We start from the raw sequence: 21,527 nt of genomic DNA on the forward strand, positions 1-21,527 counted from the left end.
TCTCTCTCTCTCTCTCCCTCTCTCTTTTTCTCTCTCACACACATACACACACTCACAAGGTGGATTAGTGCAGGTGCCAAGGTGAAAAGAGCTACATGCAATTTGTATTATACAACCCCCCCCCCCCCCCCCACCCCCCAGATCTCAGACTCATTCATCTGCCCTTTGGCTATGTGAGTCAGGTTGAGTTGCAAGAGCGATCCACTGCCTCGGACTAATGTCTGGCCCCAACACACACACACTCAGACACACATTACCATACCCTAATTCTGTCTCGTAGCATCACATTTTTGGGTTAATGCCTCTTACAGCTATCATGTCTGCCACAGCCAATGCTGTTGTTATGACAGCCTCACCAATCGGTTTAATTTTAAACACAGGGCTATTCCACAACGTAGGGATTAGTTTATATAATCCTGTGCTCCCCAAAAATATAAAGACCACCACCTGAGGGAAACAATGACTCTAATACGATGACACGAGCTCACACAGACACAAACACACAAGGCATCCCCCTGTCCTGTCACCATGATTTAGGGTGTACATCGTAAACACTTCACTTTACATTGATACACTAAAACCAGTGAATAAACTGGTCAATGTTTAAAACATTTACAAAATAAGTCAGAGCGCTGTTGTATATGGCAAGCACTCTTTAGGTGTAAAGAACCTTGCAGACACCTCATCTTTGTTCAGGCAACAGTTTCACAAAGGCTTGGTCTGAAAAATATACAAAATATGTTTATTTTGGTTGTGGCTGTCTTTCTTTGTTGTGTCGAGTACTTGTAAGTCATGACATTACAGTCCTCTGTCTTAAAGTAACATCATCACATTTACCAATCTTACTTAATAGGCTGCATGTTTCAATGCAATGATTGAATGTCAAAGTCAACGCAAAATAAGAGGCACAACAAAGGTGAAGGTATAGAATCCAATGTAGACTGACAAGTAAGATCTAATGCTACTTGAAGTATGAACACAATATAAACATAATTGAATCAGATTGGTGAAGTGTTTGTCAAATAACCTGAGGCCTTCCTCTGAACCAAATTAATGAATGTACATTCTTATAATATCTCTCATTATGGTAGCTTAATTTTAGAGTTGATGAGAACAGACATTTATTTACCTGTTATATATTTTCTCATCTGCTATATGCTGATACCGTCAGTCACTACAGTGTGTATAAGGGTGTGGGAGGGGTTGTGAGTACTGTATGTGCTGTGTTTAACATATGACATCCTATATATAGTACTGTATAGCCATAGATTATAGGTCATTGACATACATTCAGAAATACAGTACATACATACATACAAAGCCACAATGCAATGCCTATGCTTAGCTACTTGGATGGACAGGCATAGGATATCTGATTACAGATCTATGCTCCAGATGTACAGAATCTTAAAATCGACTTCCCATATGGTGAGGAGGAACCCAAGAACACGGAAAATGTATTATTTCTCCTGCCACTCCATCCATCTAGCCCTCCACGTCTCCTTTCTTTGTCCTCCATGCATTGTTTCTGTTATTCCTGGGGCTGGTCTGTCATGTTGCCAACCAGAGCAGAACTAAATTGTTTGTACCCCCCACCCCCCACCCACCTCCCCCCATTCTCAAAGCCCTAACCCCCTCAAACATTGATCTGGCTGCCATTCATTCATCTCAAACTATTCTGGCCCCTTCTTCCACTCTTCCACCCTACCCACCTTTGTTGTTGCTCACCCCAGCCCCACCCCAGCCCCTAAACTCCTTACCATCCCTTCTCTCTTTCCTATTGGACCTGGCAGCAATGCTTTCCTCCTCTTTATTTTTTGCTCTTTCTCTCTTTTCCATCTTTTCACAAAAATACTACTCTGATTCAGCTTGAGCATCTATTTGCCTTCATGTGCTTAGCAGCCCACACAGTCAATGGTAGAGAAGGGGCTTAAAAAAATGGTCGCACAGATGGTAAAAGAACAGACAGAAATTGAGACAAATCCACACAGATAAATATGCAAACACAACACGCTCACAAACGCAAACACACATGGGTCACTAATTTAAAAATAAACACACCCCATCATCACCATTTTCTGACTCAACATCTAATTCCTTGGACCAGTTCACCCCCCCCTGCAAATTTGCTGTAGTCTCAATTAAAACCTAAACTTTGAATATGTTGATATGTCACCATCTGTAATAATATATAAATCAAAGCAGGACATTCTGATTAGTTTACTCATTGGGGATGATGTTTGCCTGAATAAGTTTAGTTAAGGGATGTTACAGGCAAGTGATTCAAACCAGCCTTTACTGTTTCGACTTCCCATAATTGTACATGAAAACCAATGACAGTCTGTCTGACACTATTTCTGTCTGTCTGTCTCTCTCTGTGTCTCTCAAACACACACACACACACACATTCTGGGGTCAGGTAGTCAAGCTGTATAAGTTACAGACAGTACTCATACATAAACAGTAAGTTGTAAAAACCCTGGGAGGAAGAGTGGAGCAGATGAAGCATGCTGTGATAGAAACCCTGTGGTCAGTAGATCAAAGTAACTTAATACAAAATAAGTTTGGTAGAAGCAGATAGACATGGAGGACGTTAACTTGCAAAGTTTTCCAAATTGATTCAATTTCAGCTTTGTGTCTTATATTATTCATGCAATTTCGAAACAGAAAATATGTATCTGTTGTGAGAACAATCCTTGCCACTGTGGTGCTGTTGAGCTTTTATTCATGTGTAATTTGCAGTTTACTTTGCTGTTGCAGACAGTGACAGACAAAAGGGATGCAGGTAATCAGGGAGATGGGGCGAAATGGAATTTGTATTTATCCCTTGCCCAGGAGGCAATGGAGCATGAAACTTCAGGTAATAATAGACAGTTTGTGTATGTGTGTTAGAAATGGAGAGAGTGAGAGAGAGTCAGTGAGAGAAATGTGAGGAGGTGCCAAAAATAGAGAGAATGTGTGTGTGTGTGTGTGCGTGTGAATGAGAGAGAAAGAAAGAGAACTAACAGCATAGGGAGAGATGGGACTGCTCTATTGTCATTGCCCCATCATGTGTTCACAGCTAATGTTGTCTCACTGAATATCCAGCAGGAGAAACGACAGAACTAAAGGAATCCATGCGTGGGCTACCAGAGTTCCTTGGCCCATTAGTGAGCACTGAGAACTCTTGTCTACAGCGTTTTTAGAGATAATTAGTTAAGCACTTACTTCTTTCCATCACAGGAAAAAAGCAAGCATAGTAGCACTCCAAAAGATGGGAAAATGCATTCAAAAAGATTCATAGATTATAGAGCGTTCATACTCTTAGAATAACCTGTTACTACATGGATGAATTACGAAGAACACGTTTAAATCACAACAATAGCATGCCATGAGTGCCAGGAGTCTTAAATTCTGGTATTATACTATGCCAAGTATGTGACTTAGTATGCCTTCTTCAAGCAATCTATATGGCATATTTGCAAATAAGTGCTTTGTGATGCATCTATTAGAGCAGTGTAGCATGTTGAGCCTTGGCAGCTGCTACTCTACTCAAACAAGACTGAATATTCTATAATCACTCTCTCTCTCTCACTGCAGTGTAAAGTTAAAAACAAGGTTAGATGGGCTCATTGTAAGTAGGTGAGTTCATTTATTATCACTGCTGAAAGCATGACTCATTGCACTTGGTTTTGAAACAGGGGACTGAGTGGTACACTTAATAGGAATTCTGAAGCCAACAACTCATGAAAATACAAGATTAAATTATTTCTTGCCTCAAATAATTTATTACTATATATATATATATATATATATATATATATTGTTTATGTTTATAGGTAAAATAACCTAAAATCATAATTGTACACATCAGTAAGTGCATCTTGAATTATGGTTACCTGCAGGGGTTCAGCTTTGAAGTGAGGAGTGGGAAGGTAGTTAGAAGCAGGTCAAGGTTTGTGTGTCTCCTTCAGCCATCACCTCCTCTGGCAGTGTGAACCACTGGCCTACTTTAGCACCCTCCATTTTTAATGAGCCCTCCACTTCTCCCTTCAATGAGCGCTTACTGTATGAGACAGAAACATATCAGGCAGGACAACAAAGACAAACACATTCATGCATTCACAAACACACAAACGCTCAGACTGTTCTCTGACTGACCACCGCAGGACTGTGCCCTTCTACTCCTCGATTACCTACTGTACTTTTTATATGCACTGTTTGTACATTCAATGAATTACGTCAACGACATTAATAAAATCTATTTTTATGTATTATTCTGTTGCTGTGCTCAATTGGTGCTCCCCATTTCTTCAAAACTGCCAGTGCGTAACAAACTGTGACACAAAATGGTTGCCATGGATCACCACCGCCGTGGGTGTATTTAAATGAAGAACGATCGCGGTCCCAAACCACAGCCTTGCGACTCTAACCTGTGTGATAGATCGCCTGTTGTGTCACTACTTCTACTGATGGAAGACATCCCCATGGCAACCTTCTTCGATAAAGGGCAAGGACCCTTTATGGCTCTGCCAGAAATAAAAGAAACCTGTAACACAGCAGTGTGCATCTCCTACTGTCAATGTTGGATTCATTGTTCTCTTATTTAACATTGAGCTAAGGAGGGAATTTTCTTTATGTTGATTCTAGTTTCTTTCTTGTCTCATTTTCTCCAGGCATATAATTACTTTTACACACTAGAGAGAACTAATAAATGTTTAGGTGGGTATTAAAGTTAGTCTTTATAGCTTCCCTAGGGCTTAATGTACAGGTAAATGCAGACAAAAATCCCCATTTGTTATCATTTGTGTAGGTTTCAATAACAGCCACTTCGAACATTAGTGCAACTGCCATTATGGTCAATGTTTCCGTTGATAAGACTGATGAGAACCAGAACAGGTGAGCTAAAAGTCAAGGTGAGTGCCACGTGAGATATGAGAGTAGGAGAGCATGAAGGAGAGCGAACGCTTGACTCGCCGAGTGTAAAGCTCATCGGTAGTGGCAGAATCGGCACAGCTGTGGGAGGCGGGGTGTTAATTATGAAACATCTGTACAAACTCAGGGTCTCTCAGCTCCGCAGCTCGTCAGTATACTCCGCGTTGGCTTTCTTTCACAGCTGAGGTGGGAGAGGAACACGGAGACAGAGAGGGGAGGACAAAAAGAGGCAGAATAGGAGTGCGGGATGTGAAAATGTGAAAAATCTGAACAATTCCAAGGGCGCTTTCAACCGCTCGCAGCAGCAGGAGGGCAGATGTGGAAAGGAGGGAAGCAAATGATGAACAAAGAGATGAAAGGAGACTTATGAAGGGTGAGGGAGGTCAGGACAATGTTTAAACCTGACAATACATTTTGTATTCAGACTCAATTCCTAGTCTTCTTTGCTTACTATTCGATAATTATCTGCTCTCATGTCATTGTCATTCAGACCACTGCCAATGCTAGAAACAGAATTAAGAGTGTAATATACTTTGGCATTCTTTTTTTTTAGCACATTGAGCAGTTCACCCTTCATGAACATCTTAACTATAACCAGAAGGGCGAAAATACACAAGCAAACTTAAAACCCTCAAGTATGAGTGACGCAAATGACAGGATACATTTGTAAATAGATGCTCTGTAATCCTTTTGACGACTCATCATTTAAACACTCACTTGAGAGAAAAAGATGTGCCTACTTGGCACATAATCTAAAATTGGCACCTCTGCCAACACCCCCCCCCCCCCCCCCCCCATCTATTCTGTTCCATCAAGAAAATAATCGCCCCCCTCATCCCTCTCATTAACATCCTTATGGTCAATCTCCCTGTGCAGAGAAAAATCCCCTCCTCTGGCCAGATTAGACTGTTGCCTGTTGGGGATTAGGGATTAAATTACATCAGGAAGCTGTTTTTCCTCATAATATTTTCTCTTCTGTATGCGTATATACTGTACAGATGCTTCACATGGGGTCGCTAAGCTAAGACAGCAAAACAAACTCACAAACAGCTCCTCTCGTTAGTCTCTCATTTTTAAGTGTTCGGACAGAGAACAGTTGTTTCATATGTAAAAAACTGATTCTGAATATTTAATTGGTTATGATGAGCTCGCTTTTTAAAACAGCTTTGACAAAGGGACATTTAGTACCATGACAGATCTCAAGCCCAGTCAATATTGTATTCTGTCAATTATTGGGTTATGTATTTGACAAGTAGTTGTTTGTATATTGTGTAGTTATGGCTTAAAGGGCTAACCATTCTAAATAATGTTTTTGTAAAAGTATTCTTAATCCCTAAACAAAGGACCCAGCAGACAAGTAATCCCTCTCTCTATAGACGCAGCATTTTAGGTGAAGCAAGACAATAGAAATGCCTAGTCAATGTTTACAGGTACACCCTAATGCCATACTACATTTGCACATGTAAATAAGTTACAACTGTTGCCACTTGTCAGATGGATTTCTCTCCCTATATGTTAAATACAGTACATAAGACAATCAAACACTTCTTCATACAAAAAAAAAACAGTTTATTAGACATTGTTCAGGTCTAAGTACCAACAGACCTGATCAAAATAAAAATAAACAAAATACAATGCTACAAACTTCCAAGAACAAAGATAACTCGATCTACACAAAGTTTATTCTTAAAAATACATTACCGTAACACAAAAAAGTAGCCATAAAAGATATATGTAAGGGGAAAGGAAAGAAGGGGAGGGGGGTCCCATCATTGGTGGTGTGATATAACAGCCTGGAAAGATAGTGTGAGGAAGTGTGTGAATGTGAATGAGGGGTGGTGGGCATGTGTATTATACTTCTGAAAGAGCTGATGTTCTACCCGAAGGAATGGGGATGAGAGGGACGATAGTGATGCAGCAGTCGTGTGGGCAAGGAAGAAAAAAAAAGGAAGAGGCATACTAGAGGTAGCGAAAGGGTGCTTTGCGAAGTAGGTATCTAGGAGAGATACCCAGCAGACGAACAAAGAGGAGATACAAAGAGGTAGCAGAGAAGAGCGATACTAACAGTACTAGCGGATATAGGTGGGGGGGGGGGGGGGAGTGTAGTGGAGGAGGAGGTGGTGGTGGTGGGGGGGGGTTTAGAGGTGATGCGAGGTAGCACTAGGCAGGGGAAGGGGGACTACGTTACCAGCACCTAAAACAGCTAGAAGCCCACTCCACCAAGAAAGAGCACAGTTTCTCATTTATCACCACAAGTCTAGCTCTCTAAAAGGCTGCATGAAGGTCAGTGGGAGATCTCTGTAGGTGTGTAGTCTCCAGTGCATCGGAGGAGCGTCCAGCAAAGTTTATTTTTGTGTAAGCAGCCTCCAGTGAAGTTCAACGGCTAGGAGTTTGTGTGTGTGTTTGCGTGTGTGTTCAAGTGTGTACGCGTTATGCCTGGCTGGCAGTTTGAGTTATAGGTTTCTGGGTGCCCCCCAATTGATTGGTGGCCTGACCCAAGTGATTTTAGGGGCAAAGGGGCTGGGCAGCAGGGCGAACAGTCATCAAACTTCCCTGTCTGTCGTAAGCAAGTAAGTAGACACTCCCAACATACACACACACACACAAACACATCCCTACAGTGTATAGTACAGGGGCAAAGTGGAGAGGTAGATTCTCAGTGAGAAAAGTGGTGTGTGTGAGAGTAGTTGGATCCCCTCTGTGCGCATGTGTAAAAGCGCTAGCTCCATGCAGTTGCCAAACATGCACGTCCCTGAAATGCTAATTAGCCCTCAAATCGAATTCGCTCCCCCTGGTGTTCCATTAGGGGAAAGGCAGAGGGGCACCAGAGAGAAACATGTTTGTGTGTGTGTGTGTGCACTACTGAGAAAGAAAAGGCTACAGTGTAATTCTAAAGAGATATAATAGAGAGAGGGGGAGCAGTAAGAAAGAGAGAGGTTCCTAATCCCTCCCTTGAATGGCTTCCCAATTATTTTAAACTGAGAAGAATGCTATATATGCTCAAGTACATGAGCAGTAGGAGCCTGATGTAAAAGATGGGCTCCAAACCCAGACCTGCCCCGAAAGAAGAAAAAAAAACAGTGTTTGTACTAGACAAGGGGAACCAGAGTCACACAGCCCCCTCGCCGCTGTGCCCTGAGTGTGTGTGTTTGTGTGTGTTCGTAAAAAAAGAATATGGTGAGTTTTCTTGCGTGAAAGTTTGGGACACCCTTGCATTGAGCCCTGAGTGTGTGTGCGCGCGCGTGTGTGGTTTTGGGGGGGGGGAGGTGTTGAGAGAACAGCCAGACAATAGAAAAGGCCATCAATGGGGGAAGAGAATTTTAAGTGTGTGTGTGTGTGTGTGCGCCTCAGTTTTCTGACACTCGTCCAGGGGCAGCTGTTGGTGGACCCACAGGCACCGGTGCTATCCCATCAGGCTGTGAGGGTGGTGGGCCAGGGTCTGAAGAAGAATACATACATTTCCCATTTAAATCACAATTCTTATTACTACAACCCAACCTTGCCAGATGGCAGAAATGACTTCATAGAAACCACATGTATACATTGGTTTGGGAAATGTTTACTGACACTTTCATCTGAAAAGATTCAGGGCTTAGCCACTCACACATGCCGTTTGGGGCTCCTGGGTGGCGGGGGCCCATCATGGTGGGCATGCTGCCAGGAGGGGGGCCACTAGGGGGCGGGCCTGTCATCATACGTCCGGGCATGGACTGGCCAGGACCTACCATTGGTCCTGGAGGAGTAGAAGATGATGCGTGAACAACAGCGTCAGCCCCATGACATTTGTCAAATCTCTCCCATTAACCAGATCAGAAGATATCAAACTAGCTTTTGATGGAAGCCAGAGTTAACGGTCAGATGTGGGTATACATTTAGTCATTTAGCAGACGCTCTTATCCAGAGCGACTTACAGTAAGTACAGGTACATTCTCCCCGAGGCAAGTAGGGTGAAGTGCCTTGCCCAAGGACACAACGTCATTTGGCACGGCCGGGATACAAACCAACAACCTTCTGCTTAATAGCCCGACTCCCTAACCGCTCAACCATCTGTATAAACACGCTCATCATCTAACCTGTCTGAGTCGGGTGGTGGGGGCCCATGGGGTGGTGCATTGGGACGAAGCCAGGGCCGGGGGGGTGTCCGGGGTGCATGACGGGCGGGGGGCCGTGGTGGGGGGGTCCGGGGGGCCCTCCGTGGTGCATGCCTGGGGGCGGGCCATGGTGAGGGCCAGGGCCGGCTGTGGCGCTGCCCTGCTGCTGCTGCTGCTGTTGCTCCATCTGCTGGCGGGCCTTCATCTCAGCGTACTTGAGCTGCTCCATGTGGAAGGCCTGTCGCTCTGTCAGCAGCTGCTGCCTCTGCAGCTCCAGCTGGGGAGAGGGAGCGGGACCAAGAGAGCGAGGGAGAAAGAGAGGGAGGGGGGAGAGAGAGAGGGGGAAGAGAGCGAGGGGGCGAAATACGTTATTAAGGTGTCATCACCATCTTTCAAAGTGAATCAATAGCCCTGGCGTGCCATGAGAGTAAAAGTATAAGTGGTTCGGTTGCAACACGTCACATGCAGTTCATTAGCGGCTTCGTAACGCCGCTTCCTCTACCTTTTCATTGTGTTGTTTCCTGTGCTCTCAATTCAGCAATATAATTTGCGCTAAAAGGAGAAAGCTTGAAAGAGTCTTCCATTGACCACAATTATCAGAAAGGGAAGGGGGGGATGACTTCCTATTCAGACCCAGCTAAGAGGAGAAGATGAGAGTATTAAGATATTTGAGAGGATAGATTCTCCCATGACAGAAGGGAGGGGAGTGACTGAATAAGGGATTGATATATATATATATATATATATATAATTTTTTTTTTAAACATGACAATACAGGAAAAGAAAGCGGGAGGGGGGCTGAGAAGAGACGAATGTCTTGAAAAATCAATCTATAAACAGCAAAACACTCCAAGACTCATTAAGGGAAACTACCCAGACGCCTGAACAAAGATGATCCCAGATCTTTCTCCATGCATAACACAAGCAAGCGGGAATTCAGAATGGTAAGACTGAAGTGCAGCCTTATTTGGTACTTGTTTATGTTTAATTCGTTTTACTTCTCCCCTCTGTCTGCATGTGTGTGTGTGTACGAGAGGGCTACCGTGGTGTGTTTAGAGCCCAGTGTTTTACAGCCTATGGTAGCTGTGGGAGCCTCAGTGCTCTTCCAGAGAGTTATGTAAAATAGGGCCTTTTTCATGCACTATTTACGGCTGCTAAACTGGGATACGGTCCGCAGCTTGGCGCTCAACAGAGCTTTACACTCTCGCTGGCATCTCCAAGGACCAACCACAGGCAAGCTTGTAAGCAGAAGTGTGTGTGTGTGTGTGCGCGCGTGTGCACGTGTTTGTGCGCGCATGCAGAACACTGTCCATACAGCAAGGGCAGGTTTGTTATTAAACCTGTTTGGCCTCATGCCCCAAACGTCTCTCTTGGTCCACGGGTCCATCTAATATATTCCCCGCCCGCCTTCAGCACAGCACTTACTGCCTCTTTCTCACGGTCCATGATGGTCTCCAACTCCTCAAAGTGCCTGAGCTTGATCTCAAGCTTCTTCATCTGCGTCTCCACCAGCAGGGCCACCAGGGACTTGATTTTCCTCTCCTCCACCGCTGCAAGATGCTGGAGGAATGAAGAGAAGGAGGGAGAGATGAAGGACACAGAAGAGCAGAAAGAATAAATCGGTCAAGCACCATAAGTGTCCCCCAGAGCTCAAGTATGACTAGGTTGGTTGCTTGGACGCACACTCACGTCTCAGTGCAAACATCTACAGTATATCACACAGGGTAGAGCCCAGTGGTTCTGGGTAAGGTTGGTTATAAATGCAGCCATGTGCCCATCGAAGGGGGAGCTCACCTTTGCCTTGGTGGCGGCAGAAGCCAGGGCGGCGGCGGCTGCCGTGGCGATGTTCCCTTCCCCCCCATCTGGCTCCAGCTTCTTCCTCTTTTCGTCGTCCTCCTCCTCGGTGGTGCCTTCCTGCTCCTCCTTCTCCTTGTCTTCCTCCGACGTCTCCATGGCCTCCTCCTTGTCTTTGTCTGAAAGTGGACAGCCAAACAGATCACTTGCATGCCGGGCACATATATTAAACGAAGCCTGGCTTAAGCTACAACGAAGCCTGGCTTAAGCTACAACGAAGCCTGGCTTAAGCTACGCCATGACTACTGTTTGAAATCAGGCTGGAGAGAAACGAAAGATGAAGATTTGAAACTTAAGTAACCGCTGTTCAACCAGATTCAAAGACTGCATTCATTTACATTTAGTCATTGGCAGACGCTCTTATCCAGAGCGACTTACAGTGAGTACAGGGACATTTCCCCCGAGGCAAGTAGGGTGAAGTGCCTTGCCCAAGGACACGTCATTTTGAACGGCCAAGAATCGAACCGGCAACCTTCTGATTAATAGCCAGATTCCCTAACCGCTCAGCCATCTGACTCCCATTCCTGGGCATCTCCATCGTACCTGTGACTGCTGCTGCTGCTGTCTTGTCCTCTGCTCCGTCGCTCTCTCCTTCTTTCTCAGAGGGCTCGACGGTCTCGCTCTTGACCTTCTCTCCTTCCGCTGGCTTCTCTGCAGACTCGCTGGGCTTCTCTGCCTCGTCCTTGGACTCTGCCTGAGAGGGCGACACCAGAGCAGGTGAGGTTGAAGGTGAAAGAAGAAGTCGAGGCTAAGCTTTGGAAACCGACAACTTAAAAGGCAGCACAACTTGAAGGAGACATGAGGAGAAAGAGACCAACAGGTCATATGACTATTAGGCCATCAGAGGACACACAACTGAAACTAGAGAAAAATCTAAGAAAAAGATTAAAGAAGAATGATAAGTTTATTAGCTGATTAGCATAAGAAAAACACTAATTTAACAGGAATCACAGCACATAAGTTACAAATCCTCACTTACCACCCTGCCAATTTAACCAGGTTAATTTGCTCATGTTTATTTATTTTTTACAAAAAATAAAATAAACTTGTAGAATCTCAACACTAAAATGGAGCTGGAGCACTGACAGAGGTTAATGGATGTTAATGAAGATCGAGCTACCAATAGGCCAGTGAAGCGCAGGCTAACTTCGACTAATGTTTTTTTATAGGCATACATCTGCCCCAGGGGCCTTCCCAAAACACTAAGAGACGGGGTTCATGGATGACTGGAGAGAAAAAGAGGAAGAGAAGTAGAAACAGTGGAGAGGAGTGATACAGGTGGGGGGGGGGGGAGACAGAGGAAGGCCCTGCCAAGATGTTGGGGAACAGAGTGGAGAGACCGACGCACGCTGGGCAGCAACACCCGTTGACCTCTGAGGGGGTCTTACCTTGTCTGGCTGCTGGGAGTCAGAGTCTGTATCCGTCTTCTCTGCTTCTGGGGCCTCTGGAGCCACAGAGACAAAGAGGAAGTGTGAACGTCAGAGAAGAGGGACTCGCACAGACGATGCACTAAAAGATCACCTGTAGTCAGGGGCTCGAAATTAAATTTGTTGCGAGCCCTGCCTGTAGTGCTGGCGATCACCGTCATATGTGAAGATGAGACTGGTTGGAAGCATATTTGTGTCTTCACATTCGAGAGGCCGACCTCTTGTCTGTGTGTGTGCATGTGAATGATCGGGGCCACAGATGTGACCTATGCATGCGTTGAGAGACTCGGTACCAACTAGCCCATGCATGAGCGCTTTAACAGGGTAATTACAGGAGGCATTTTGGGTCCATTTGTTGGTTTTGGGCATTGTTTTTGTTTATTCTGTGCATTCACTTAGGTGTAACTAGTGCAGTGCCGTCGGCAGTGCAGATTAGTGCAGTGCCAGTTGGCAGCGCCCGCTGGCGGTAAATGCTAGTGCAGGGACCCGTTGGAGGATCCGAGACGCACAGACTCCTGCCTTCATAGTTAGCCGGCTGATTCAGAGCTTGTGTGTGAGTGTGGTATTGAAGACCATGGCACATGGCAGTGATCTGACCCAGTTTCAGTCCCCCTCCCTCCCCCCCAACCCACCCCATCTGCCACTGCTGTTCTAATCCAGTAGTTACCACGGTAGCCGAGCACACAGTCACACACAAACACAATTTGATAATGCCTCTACATTGCTCCCAAATTGTGATAACAGGGCTGTGTGTGAACCAAGTTGAGCAAAATGAACGAGTCGCTCCAAGATTAAATGCTGTGGTAAATATGGAGAAAAAGTGCTGCGTTCACACACATGCACGCACACACAGCACCAAGCTGATTACACGAGGAGCCTCGCCCTGCCTGTTGGCTACTGTAGTCTAAAGTGTGGCCTTCTGCTGCCCCCTATTGGCCACAAACAGTGATAAGTACATTCACTGTAGGAAATAGAGCAGTGGTTCTCAACCCTGGTCCTCAAGTACCCCCTGTCCTGCACGTTTTAGATGTTTCCCTGCTCCAACACACCTGATTCAAATGAATGGTCGTTAGCAGGCTTCTGCATAAGTAGATAACGACCCATTTATTTGAATCAGGTGTGTTGGAGCAGGGAAACATCTAAAACGTGCAGGACAGGGGGTACTTGAGGACCAGGGTTGAGAACCACTGAAATAGAGTGTGTGTGAGTATGGTACCGGTCTTCTCAGGCTCTTCGGGGGCGGTGCCAGCGATGCCGCTGCTCTCCAGGCCGTAGGCGGGGTCCACCTTGCCGGTGCTGCGGGCCGCCTCCTGCACCTTCTTCACATGGGCCTCCACCAGCTCTGCCGGCACCTCTTCACGCACACGGGAGAACTCCTCTGCAAGGGGGGGTCCGAGAATCAAACCGCCGTTACCCGTGATGCCATGATAGCATTGCTTTTCACGAAGCAGTCGTAAAATAACATCTTAGTTATTGTACTTATTCATAGGTTATGGTGGCAAGCGCTGCTATATGAGATAAACAGAGATTCACAGCACCCTCAACATGTCCCTACATTTACATTTAGTCATTTAGCAAACGCTCTTATCCAGAGCGACTTACAGTAAGTACAGGGACATGCCCGAGGCAAGTAGGGTGAAGTGCCTTGCCCAAGGACACAACGTCATTTGGGACAGCCAGGAATCGAACTGGCAACCTTCTGATTAATAGCCCGATTCCCTAACCGCTCAGCCATCTAACTCCCTAAACCCACCAACCCCTCCCCACATATCATTTGGCCTCCCCCCTGGTACTGACCCAGGGCTGCCCTAGCTGCAGCGGATGCCACACGCGGGTCCACCACGGATGCAAGGAAGGCCACCGTGCTCATCACAGGGTTGCCCGACTGGCTGAAGGGCACGGGCTGGTAGGCAAGAGGGCCCAGCGAGGCCTCCGAGTTCTCCAGGTAGGGGTCCTCGATGGGCAGGCGCAGGAAGTGGAGGATGCACTCGTCCTGGGTGCGAGAGCCCACGTGCTCCGAAACCTTGTTCCAGTCGTCTTTGTACATCTCCAGAGCCTGGGGGGAAGGAGGAGAAACGGAAACAGAGAGACAGATGGAGAGAAAACGAGGGACATGTAACGGAAGTCGTACGCTTACTGAGATCCGATCACATTTTTGTAACACTCAAATATACTCTACCTCCAACAGCAGTAGAGTCTCCTGTTCAGTCCATTCCCTGCCTCCACTTGTCCCTTTACTCTGGAAATGCAAACAAAGCATTTAGAAAAACGGTAAATCACTCATGTTGTAGCCAAAAACTGTATGAAACTACCATTACTGAACTAGTTGGTTGTCCTGGCATGAACTGTCTTCAAGTTATCCTAAGATGACCTAACTGACTAAGAGACTGAAGGGTTACCTCAGGTGAACTAGCTCTGACGTAGAGAACAACACACAGCACATATCAAATCTTAATGGCCACTGACCAAAGGGTAGAACCAAGGACTAAGGAGATACACAAACAAAGACTCGATTGATTCAGAGAGTAGGAATCTACATAGACTGACCCAGGAAAGGGTCAGACTGACGTAGGACACAGGGGGAAGCCACACATGCCTTGTAAAATCAATGTCCAAGAAGGAGGGTCGTATGAAAAGAGTATAAGAATGTCTGTTGTCTATGCTTAGCTTTAGCTTTCTACCGCGGAAAGCCTAGGTTGTATCTTTGATGAGATAAAGAACTTGCATTTGAACTTGGACCAGCCTTGACTCCGCACCTGCTTGCAACCTTTTTTGGCTAGACAGTCCCAACACTCACTATAACTGTGTCACTAACATGAGACATGTTCCGTGTTTAATAAGGACAGTTCGGTAGGGAAATGCTGTTTTTTTAAAAGAAAAGATTTGGGCACGTTTGTACCTTTGGGTTTTTCTTAGAATAGAGATCTGTGCGCAGGCCAAAGTTCTGCAGGTCGGTGGGCTTGTCTTTTCCCTTCTCTGGGAAGTTGAGCATTTGCTGGGATGAGGGGATCTAAACAGAGAGAAAAGGGTACAGTGATTAATGTCTGGCTTTTTTGTATTAACATGATATAGATCAGCTGCAAATCAATTCTCGTCATCAAGTCTTGATGCCTCTTAAATACTACGTCGAGAAACAAAATCCAAAAATGCCAGGTAGATGTTCTAAATCTGGTATGATTTAGCAGTATACAGGTATATTCGGAACCAACAACCCGCAACCAGGCTACCGCAGAAACAAGAGAGTCCTTCTCTCACCTGTGGCGGGCGGTGGTGCAGTGGCATGAGACCAGAGGGGGTGTCGGCCAGCACGTTGAAATGAGGGGTGGGTGGGGGGCCCATGGGGAGGGGTCGGCTCTCTGCATCCACCTGGTAGTTAACCAGCCCCCACTGCTCCAGGAAGGCGTGGACCCTAATGCACAAAGACAGGAGCTTGAGGCAGGCTCAGGCAGCCTTCCAGGGAGAATGTTCCGGGCATTCCATTAAGAAACTGCGCTGAAATAAACGTGTCCAGAAAAGGCAAGGAGCCCCAGAAAACCTTTACAGGGGTGACACAAGACCAAACACGGCCACTCCGCCTCACCTCATGACGGCACACACGTCTCCGGTGAGATTTCTGCGGCAGGAGGTGGAGGTGAGGTATTCTTGGGGGTTCAGGCGGTACGTATCGATCATGAAGTTACGGTAGGCCAGGTATCTTACATGGAGTGGGAAGAAAAACTGGTTAGAAAACACTGTGACTGATTCAAATGAAGGTGTTAGGTGTGTATATTATGCTATTCACTCACATCTCTGGAGACTTGGACTTGTTCTTTCCATTGAAGAACTCCGGTAGGGCACGCCTCTCGATCTCATGGATGCTGAAAGAAAAAGGGCCGCCCCGTGAGACAAAACAAGCACCCAGACGTATACACACACAGAATGAGGTATGCACTCAACCTTACCAGTTGTAGTCAAACCAGGCAGCGTAGCTAGGGATGATGATGTGGTGAGTCTGCTCTGTCACGTTGTCTTCGCTGGAGTCAATGAGCCGGTTGATCTCAGACTTGCTCTGCTCCTCATCATCCTGTAGAGGGCGACAGAGGAGAGAGTCATTCACAGACGCACTGATTTCAGACTTGCCCACCATGCTATTGCAGACAGATGTGCTTGGTATTCTCAGGACAACAGCTAGCTAAAGACCACAATAAGGGGACAACCTCCGTTACACTGACGTGTAGTCAAAGGGAACAAGAGAAACTGCTGTTACCTTGCCACCAGACATCACAGTGTCATCGTCCAATTCATCTGATAGAGACAGTCAAAACAATATATTCAGGACTTTATCCTTCAGATTCAAAATGTTAAACCATGTCAGTTAGCCGTTTTATGTAGTACAGGATGAATTTTCTTCCCAAATGTAATAAAAAAAGACTTACCCAAATCTGCTACAGCTCCTCCCTTGACCGGTGTGTTCTCACTGTCCTTCTTAGGATTCACTGAGAAAAGAGAAACAAGGAGATTGAAGAACAGGCAGAAAGAGTAGACCTAAACAGAAACTCGACAGACGAGGTACAGTTAACTTTCTTTCAAAAGATGTATAATTGTAAGGACAGGTGCCAAGTGTGGATGAGGGTGGCAGGAGTAAAAAAGAAAAGGAATGTGGAAGTTTGAAATTAGAACTACGGTCCTGGAAAGAGACAACAAGTAACAAGAGGTGGTCCTGACCGTTCTTGGGAAGGGTAACTTCCTCCATGCCGGGTACAGGCGAGGGGTCCTCCAAGTCTTTGGTCAAGTCCTCCTCCATGTCCTCCTCTTCGCGATGGCCGCGACGCTTCCAGTGGGGCCCGGGGTTCCTGCGGGGAGAGAGGGAGGGACCAAAGGTCAAACTAAGGTGCGACAGAGAAAGAACCTAGGCACGGGAATATTCAGAACGTTATACTACCTCTCTGAAGCACATGTTATGTTAACAATAAGTCTCAAGAAACATGTAGAAATGTGGATTGGAATATGAATTATGAATCACTGTGAATTATTCTGAAAAGATTCTCACCCCTTCTTGCCACCCTTCTTGCGAGACTCTGCGGGGGTGCTGGGAGGGGAGGGGGAGCGCCTCCTCTTCTTGCCAGCGGCGTTGGCCTTGCGCTCCTTACGATCGGGTGTACGGGAAGACTGATCAGAACCCCAGGGGAAGAGAGTGGGGGGAGGGATGGAGGATGAGAGAAAGAAAGAGCGAGAGAATGAGAGGATGGAAACGGTTTCACACACGGAGGGGAGTTGGGATGAGGGAGCAGGAGGCGGAGGTGTGGAGGGAGGGGGGGGGTGAAAGAGCGAGGAAGAGTTTGGAAAGGATGGGCGACAGTAGACACGAACAGACAAGCAGACTCGGAGGAGCAGGACAAAATATACAGTGTACGCACAGCTTCAAACGTCTTTCTTTCAGGGGTCAACACATCCAAAGACAACAAGTCCTCAGCTTTGTATAAAGAACTCACACGTATTAAGAAGCTCAGACACACACACACACTTGAGGATTTAGCCTACCTCCTCTTCCCGTGGGAAGATCCTCTGTCGGAAATTCACAGGCTTCTTGTTGTCGTCCACCTCATAGTCCTCCTCGTTCATCCACTCGTTGAAGGCATCAGTGTCCAGGACCCATTTGGCATGCACCTGTGTGTGAGAGAGGAAAGGTCTCAGACATATTTGGTTCTTTCTCTCCATGAAGAGGATTAAAAGGGAGGAAGACAGCTGTAACTCACTTTCCAAGGCTTCTCGGAGCTGGGTGGATCTTCCACTTCGCCGTCCACATCGCTGGTGGCCACCCAGGTGTCATAGCTAGGCATAGTGTAGAGAAGACAGTCCATTTTCTATTTCCTTTCAGATTCTTCCACTTGAGAAGACCACTCTTCATTCACTTTGAGCACTAATGTTAAATTTGTATTAAATAGGTTATGCTCAACCATAGGTCTCTCTTTGGCTGTTGATTGGCTTGTATGATAGCAGTTCAGGACAGTTAGGCAGGGGCTCACCTGTCTGGGAACATGCCCCAGTGCACCAGCACCTGCTTGTCCTTCCTCATGACGGGGCGGAGCCACTCCTCTACAAGACAAGCATAGGGGTGTAACGATACACTCAGCTCACGATACGATACGTATCACGATACTGGGTGTACAATACAATACGTATCACGATATTTTGAACATTTTAAATTAAACTGAAATTCACTTTAACAGATTTATTTCCAAAACATTAAACATTTTCAAAATGTTTCTTTGTTGTACATAAAATTTAGTTAACTCTGTTCAAGCGATTTCTGTGAATGCACGCATGACCCAGGTGCAGAGTAGGTTGCGTGCTGGTAGCTCAACCAATAGGATCCAACGGACGTCGTATTGTAAAAACGAACTCTACGATACATATTGTAAACATTTTGTATTGCGATATATTGTTCCACGATATCTTGTTACACCCCTACATAAGCACATAAATTACCTGTTCTAATTCTCAACTGTTATTATTATTATTAACGTAGTGTTTCACGAACCATCGTCTTGTTGAGTAGGAGAGGGGTATATATGGTGGGTGGCCTTCGATTTATCTTCAGTAATGGAGCCCTAAAGAAACGCAAACGGGGTACAGTTATAAAACATTCATTAGAATGATCCCATTCTATTAGAAAACACAGTGGTTATAGACATAATTTCCTTCTTTGATTTGAAAGGTTATACCTGGTGTCGCTTGATGATGTCTTTCAGCTTATTCGCCTGCTTCTGCTCCATGTCAGCTGCCAGGAACACGATTGGACGAGTCAGGCAGTTATTCTGTAACCACAAAGGCTGCATTTAAACATCCAGACCAAAAGGATGATTTATATTTTGCTTCCATCCTTATCCAACTGCCTGTCAATTAAGTCAATATAGAAGCTTTTTTTTGTTCTGGTTGTCATCTGCTGACAATTGTTGGCCAGAAAATGTCTGACCTGAACAAGGGTCTTCTCCACATTCAAGAACATCTCCACGTTTCTGTCCATCCGAGAGGGGTTCTGCAGGTCAAACCTACGCCTGGAAACAGAGGAGGCACTTGCCGTGACAAAGCCTTAGTTTACAAGTCTAATTCTGGGAGAAAGGACACTTTGCAAACAAGAAAATCCCCTATGATGATCACAACCCCAATCTCAATATGCACACAAAAAGGATTTCTCTCCAGCTTATCAACATTGTCATAAACAGTATAGCTTTGAAATAAATATTTTACGCTAAATACTCTGTAGAAAGAAAGCACTATGGTAGCCATAGTAACCCAACTCACCAGCCTTGTTCGCTCTTGAATTTGTAGGCAGAGCCCAGGATGTGACACAGAGCACCACCTGCCTTGAAGTCCAGGAAGCTTTTGGCCTGACAAATAAAGGAGGAAAATGATTGATAATGGCAAAGCATAAAAATACTATTTGTGTAAAGAAGGATATTTTACATATAGCTTTATTATAGAATATCTACTAACACAGTCTGGCTGCAGTCTATCAACTACGTGTCAATTACAGGTATTTTTGTTTCAAGGGGGCATATTTAGGCACTTTAACACAGAAAGTGTGTAAGTGTGTGTGTTTGTACTTACAGGTAACTTGGTCAGAGCTGGGTTGTTGACCCTCCTCCCAAAAGCATCTTCCTGGAATTGAAGCAGCTGCACCACAAGCCCAGCCAGGGACTTGCTAGAGGGAGAGTCTGCCTGTACATACTGATAAACCACAAGGGGACATAGTTGTTAGTGACAACCATTTACAAGCTTGTTCTCACTTGTACAAACGTTCCATAGAAAGCAATATCACCATATGCTCTTCAAAAATAGAATTGACATAGATAACATCTAAAACCAGAGGTCACACAATTCGGAAAAAACATATGTAGACCACAAAGAGTGCCGTGCGGATATGTCTCTGTGGTGGAACAAAACACAGCAAGTGTGTTGTCGAATGTGGTCCTTTCAATGGTCAAACAATATATAATTGCTAATAAAGGTAGCGTATGGATGTTACACAGGTAGGCTATGATTACGCAAAACTTGAATGCGATCTTACTACAGCAACCTTTAATGAAAACATAGATCTGCTACAGTAGTGCTAGAAAGCTTACTAGATATTGCCAGCCGAGGAAGTGTCTTTGTTTAGGGAGCTAGCTCCAGCTAACTTTAGCAAGCTAGGCTAATTGTTGACAAAGTGTGCCATTTATTATGCAACCATAACGATTAGCACACAATTAATGTATTCACAGCCACAGCAGCAACAGTACTTTGGATAAGCTACTTCCATACTTGAGTATTTGAAGTAGCTAGGAAGTACATTTAAGTAACATTATGATTACAACGTATTCGCAGCATTTGGTTTTCTGTCCCGTGACTGGCCTGGGTAGGGCTTGCTCGCGCGTTCAGTAGCTGCTAGCTATATCTGACTGTAGCTAACGACATTCCTTGCTACATCTATCTGCAGCGGGATAGCAACATAATGTCACGCGTCGAAAGAAAACAAGATATGCAAGCAATGTGATCGACAGTGGAAACAGTCAACAGTAGCTACATCCTCGACATTCAGCATGGCTCGGTGTATTTGCTGGAATGGAACTTCCAGAAAGACGGGGGACGGAAAATTATTTTTGGGGTACAGCTATATAGTCCATGTGCTTCTAATGGAGAAAAAAACACAGCTGTTACGTGTTGGGATAGTTATGCTCAACTATTTCACCAAGCGATATATGGCATCTGTATAAACATTGAATGGTCAAGGATGTTCCATTTCCATTGTGCTGTTGCATGGACTGGAAAGATACAGGCCTTAATGTTCTTTGGAAATCAATGGAGAGAGGTTGAACCGATGGTTTGCTAACCTTTTTGTAGTGCTTCCCGATCCATAAACGCACCGTCTCGAACTGCGATATTGTTTCTGCACTCTCCCAATACTTCGAGGATGGCCCTCCATCTTTCTTTCGACCAACTGTGGTACCGCCACCCGCCGGGCCAGCTACTGGTCCTCCAGAGCCCGTTCCACCCGCTGCAGTTGCCGCTGTCGCCATTGTTTCTTGTCCGCTGCCTTTTCTCTCTCCTCCAACGCGTCACTCACCAGGCAAGTTTTCGAAATGAAATTGCGCAGCCGCAGTAAACTTGGACGTTAATGAGAAGTCTCGCGATATGAACGTGCACTTAGGGAATAGGAGTCGGGAGGGATTTTAGTGGGACGCTTTGCCACTCCTTGTCGTAAATCTTAAACCACTTAGGA

The 21,527-nt window shown here is 45.6% G+C and overlaps 1 protein-coding gene across 4 annotated transcripts; it reads right to left on the reverse strand.

The window, feature by feature from the left end:
- Nucleotides 1–6,459: 6,459 nt before the first annotated feature.
- On the reverse strand, nt 6,460–21,391 carry smarcc1a (SWI/SNF related, matrix associated, actin dependent regulator of chromatin, subfamily c, member 1a). Of its 4 annotated transcripts, none has more exons than XM_062465514.1 (28): nt 21,139–21,391; nt 19,877–19,996; nt 19,571–19,656; nt 19,242–19,323; nt 18,991–19,083; nt 18,807–18,876; nt 18,292–18,361; nt 18,022–18,097; nt 17,807–17,932; nt 17,316–17,410; nt 16,991–17,118; nt 16,702–16,761; nt 16,533–16,570; nt 16,228–16,349; nt 16,072–16,143; nt 15,867–15,980; nt 15,542–15,695; nt 15,186–15,296; nt 14,466–14,525; nt 14,084–14,342; nt 13,503–13,664; nt 12,248–12,303; nt 11,403–11,553; nt 10,800–10,978; nt 10,431–10,565; nt 8,988–9,282; nt 8,519–8,647; nt 6,460–8,353 (listed from the first exon to the last, which is right to left on the reverse strand). In XM_062465514.1, the coding sequence occupies exons 1-28, from the start codon at nt 21,322–21,324 to the stop codon at nt 8,262–8,264; spliced, it is 3,321 nt and encodes a 1,106-aa protein (XP_062321498.1). In that variant the 5' UTR covers nt 21,325–21,391; the 3' UTR covers nt 6,460–8,261. The 4 variants fall into 4 exon arrangements, with proteins under 4 accessions (XP_062321498.1, XP_062321496.1, XP_062321497.1 ...); XM_062465512.1 differs by having other exon boundaries at nt 17,316–17,434; XM_062465513.1 differs by having other exon boundaries at nt 19,242–19,341.
- Nucleotides 21,392–21,527: the final 136 nt, after the last annotated feature.

This window comes from Osmerus eperlanus, chromosome 7 (assembly GCF_963692335.1).
Source record: "Osmerus eperlanus chromosome 7, fOsmEpe2.1, whole genome shotgun sequence".
Lineage (NCBI taxonomy): Eukaryota > Metazoa > Chordata > Actinopteri > Osmeriformes > Osmeridae > Osmerus > Osmerus eperlanus.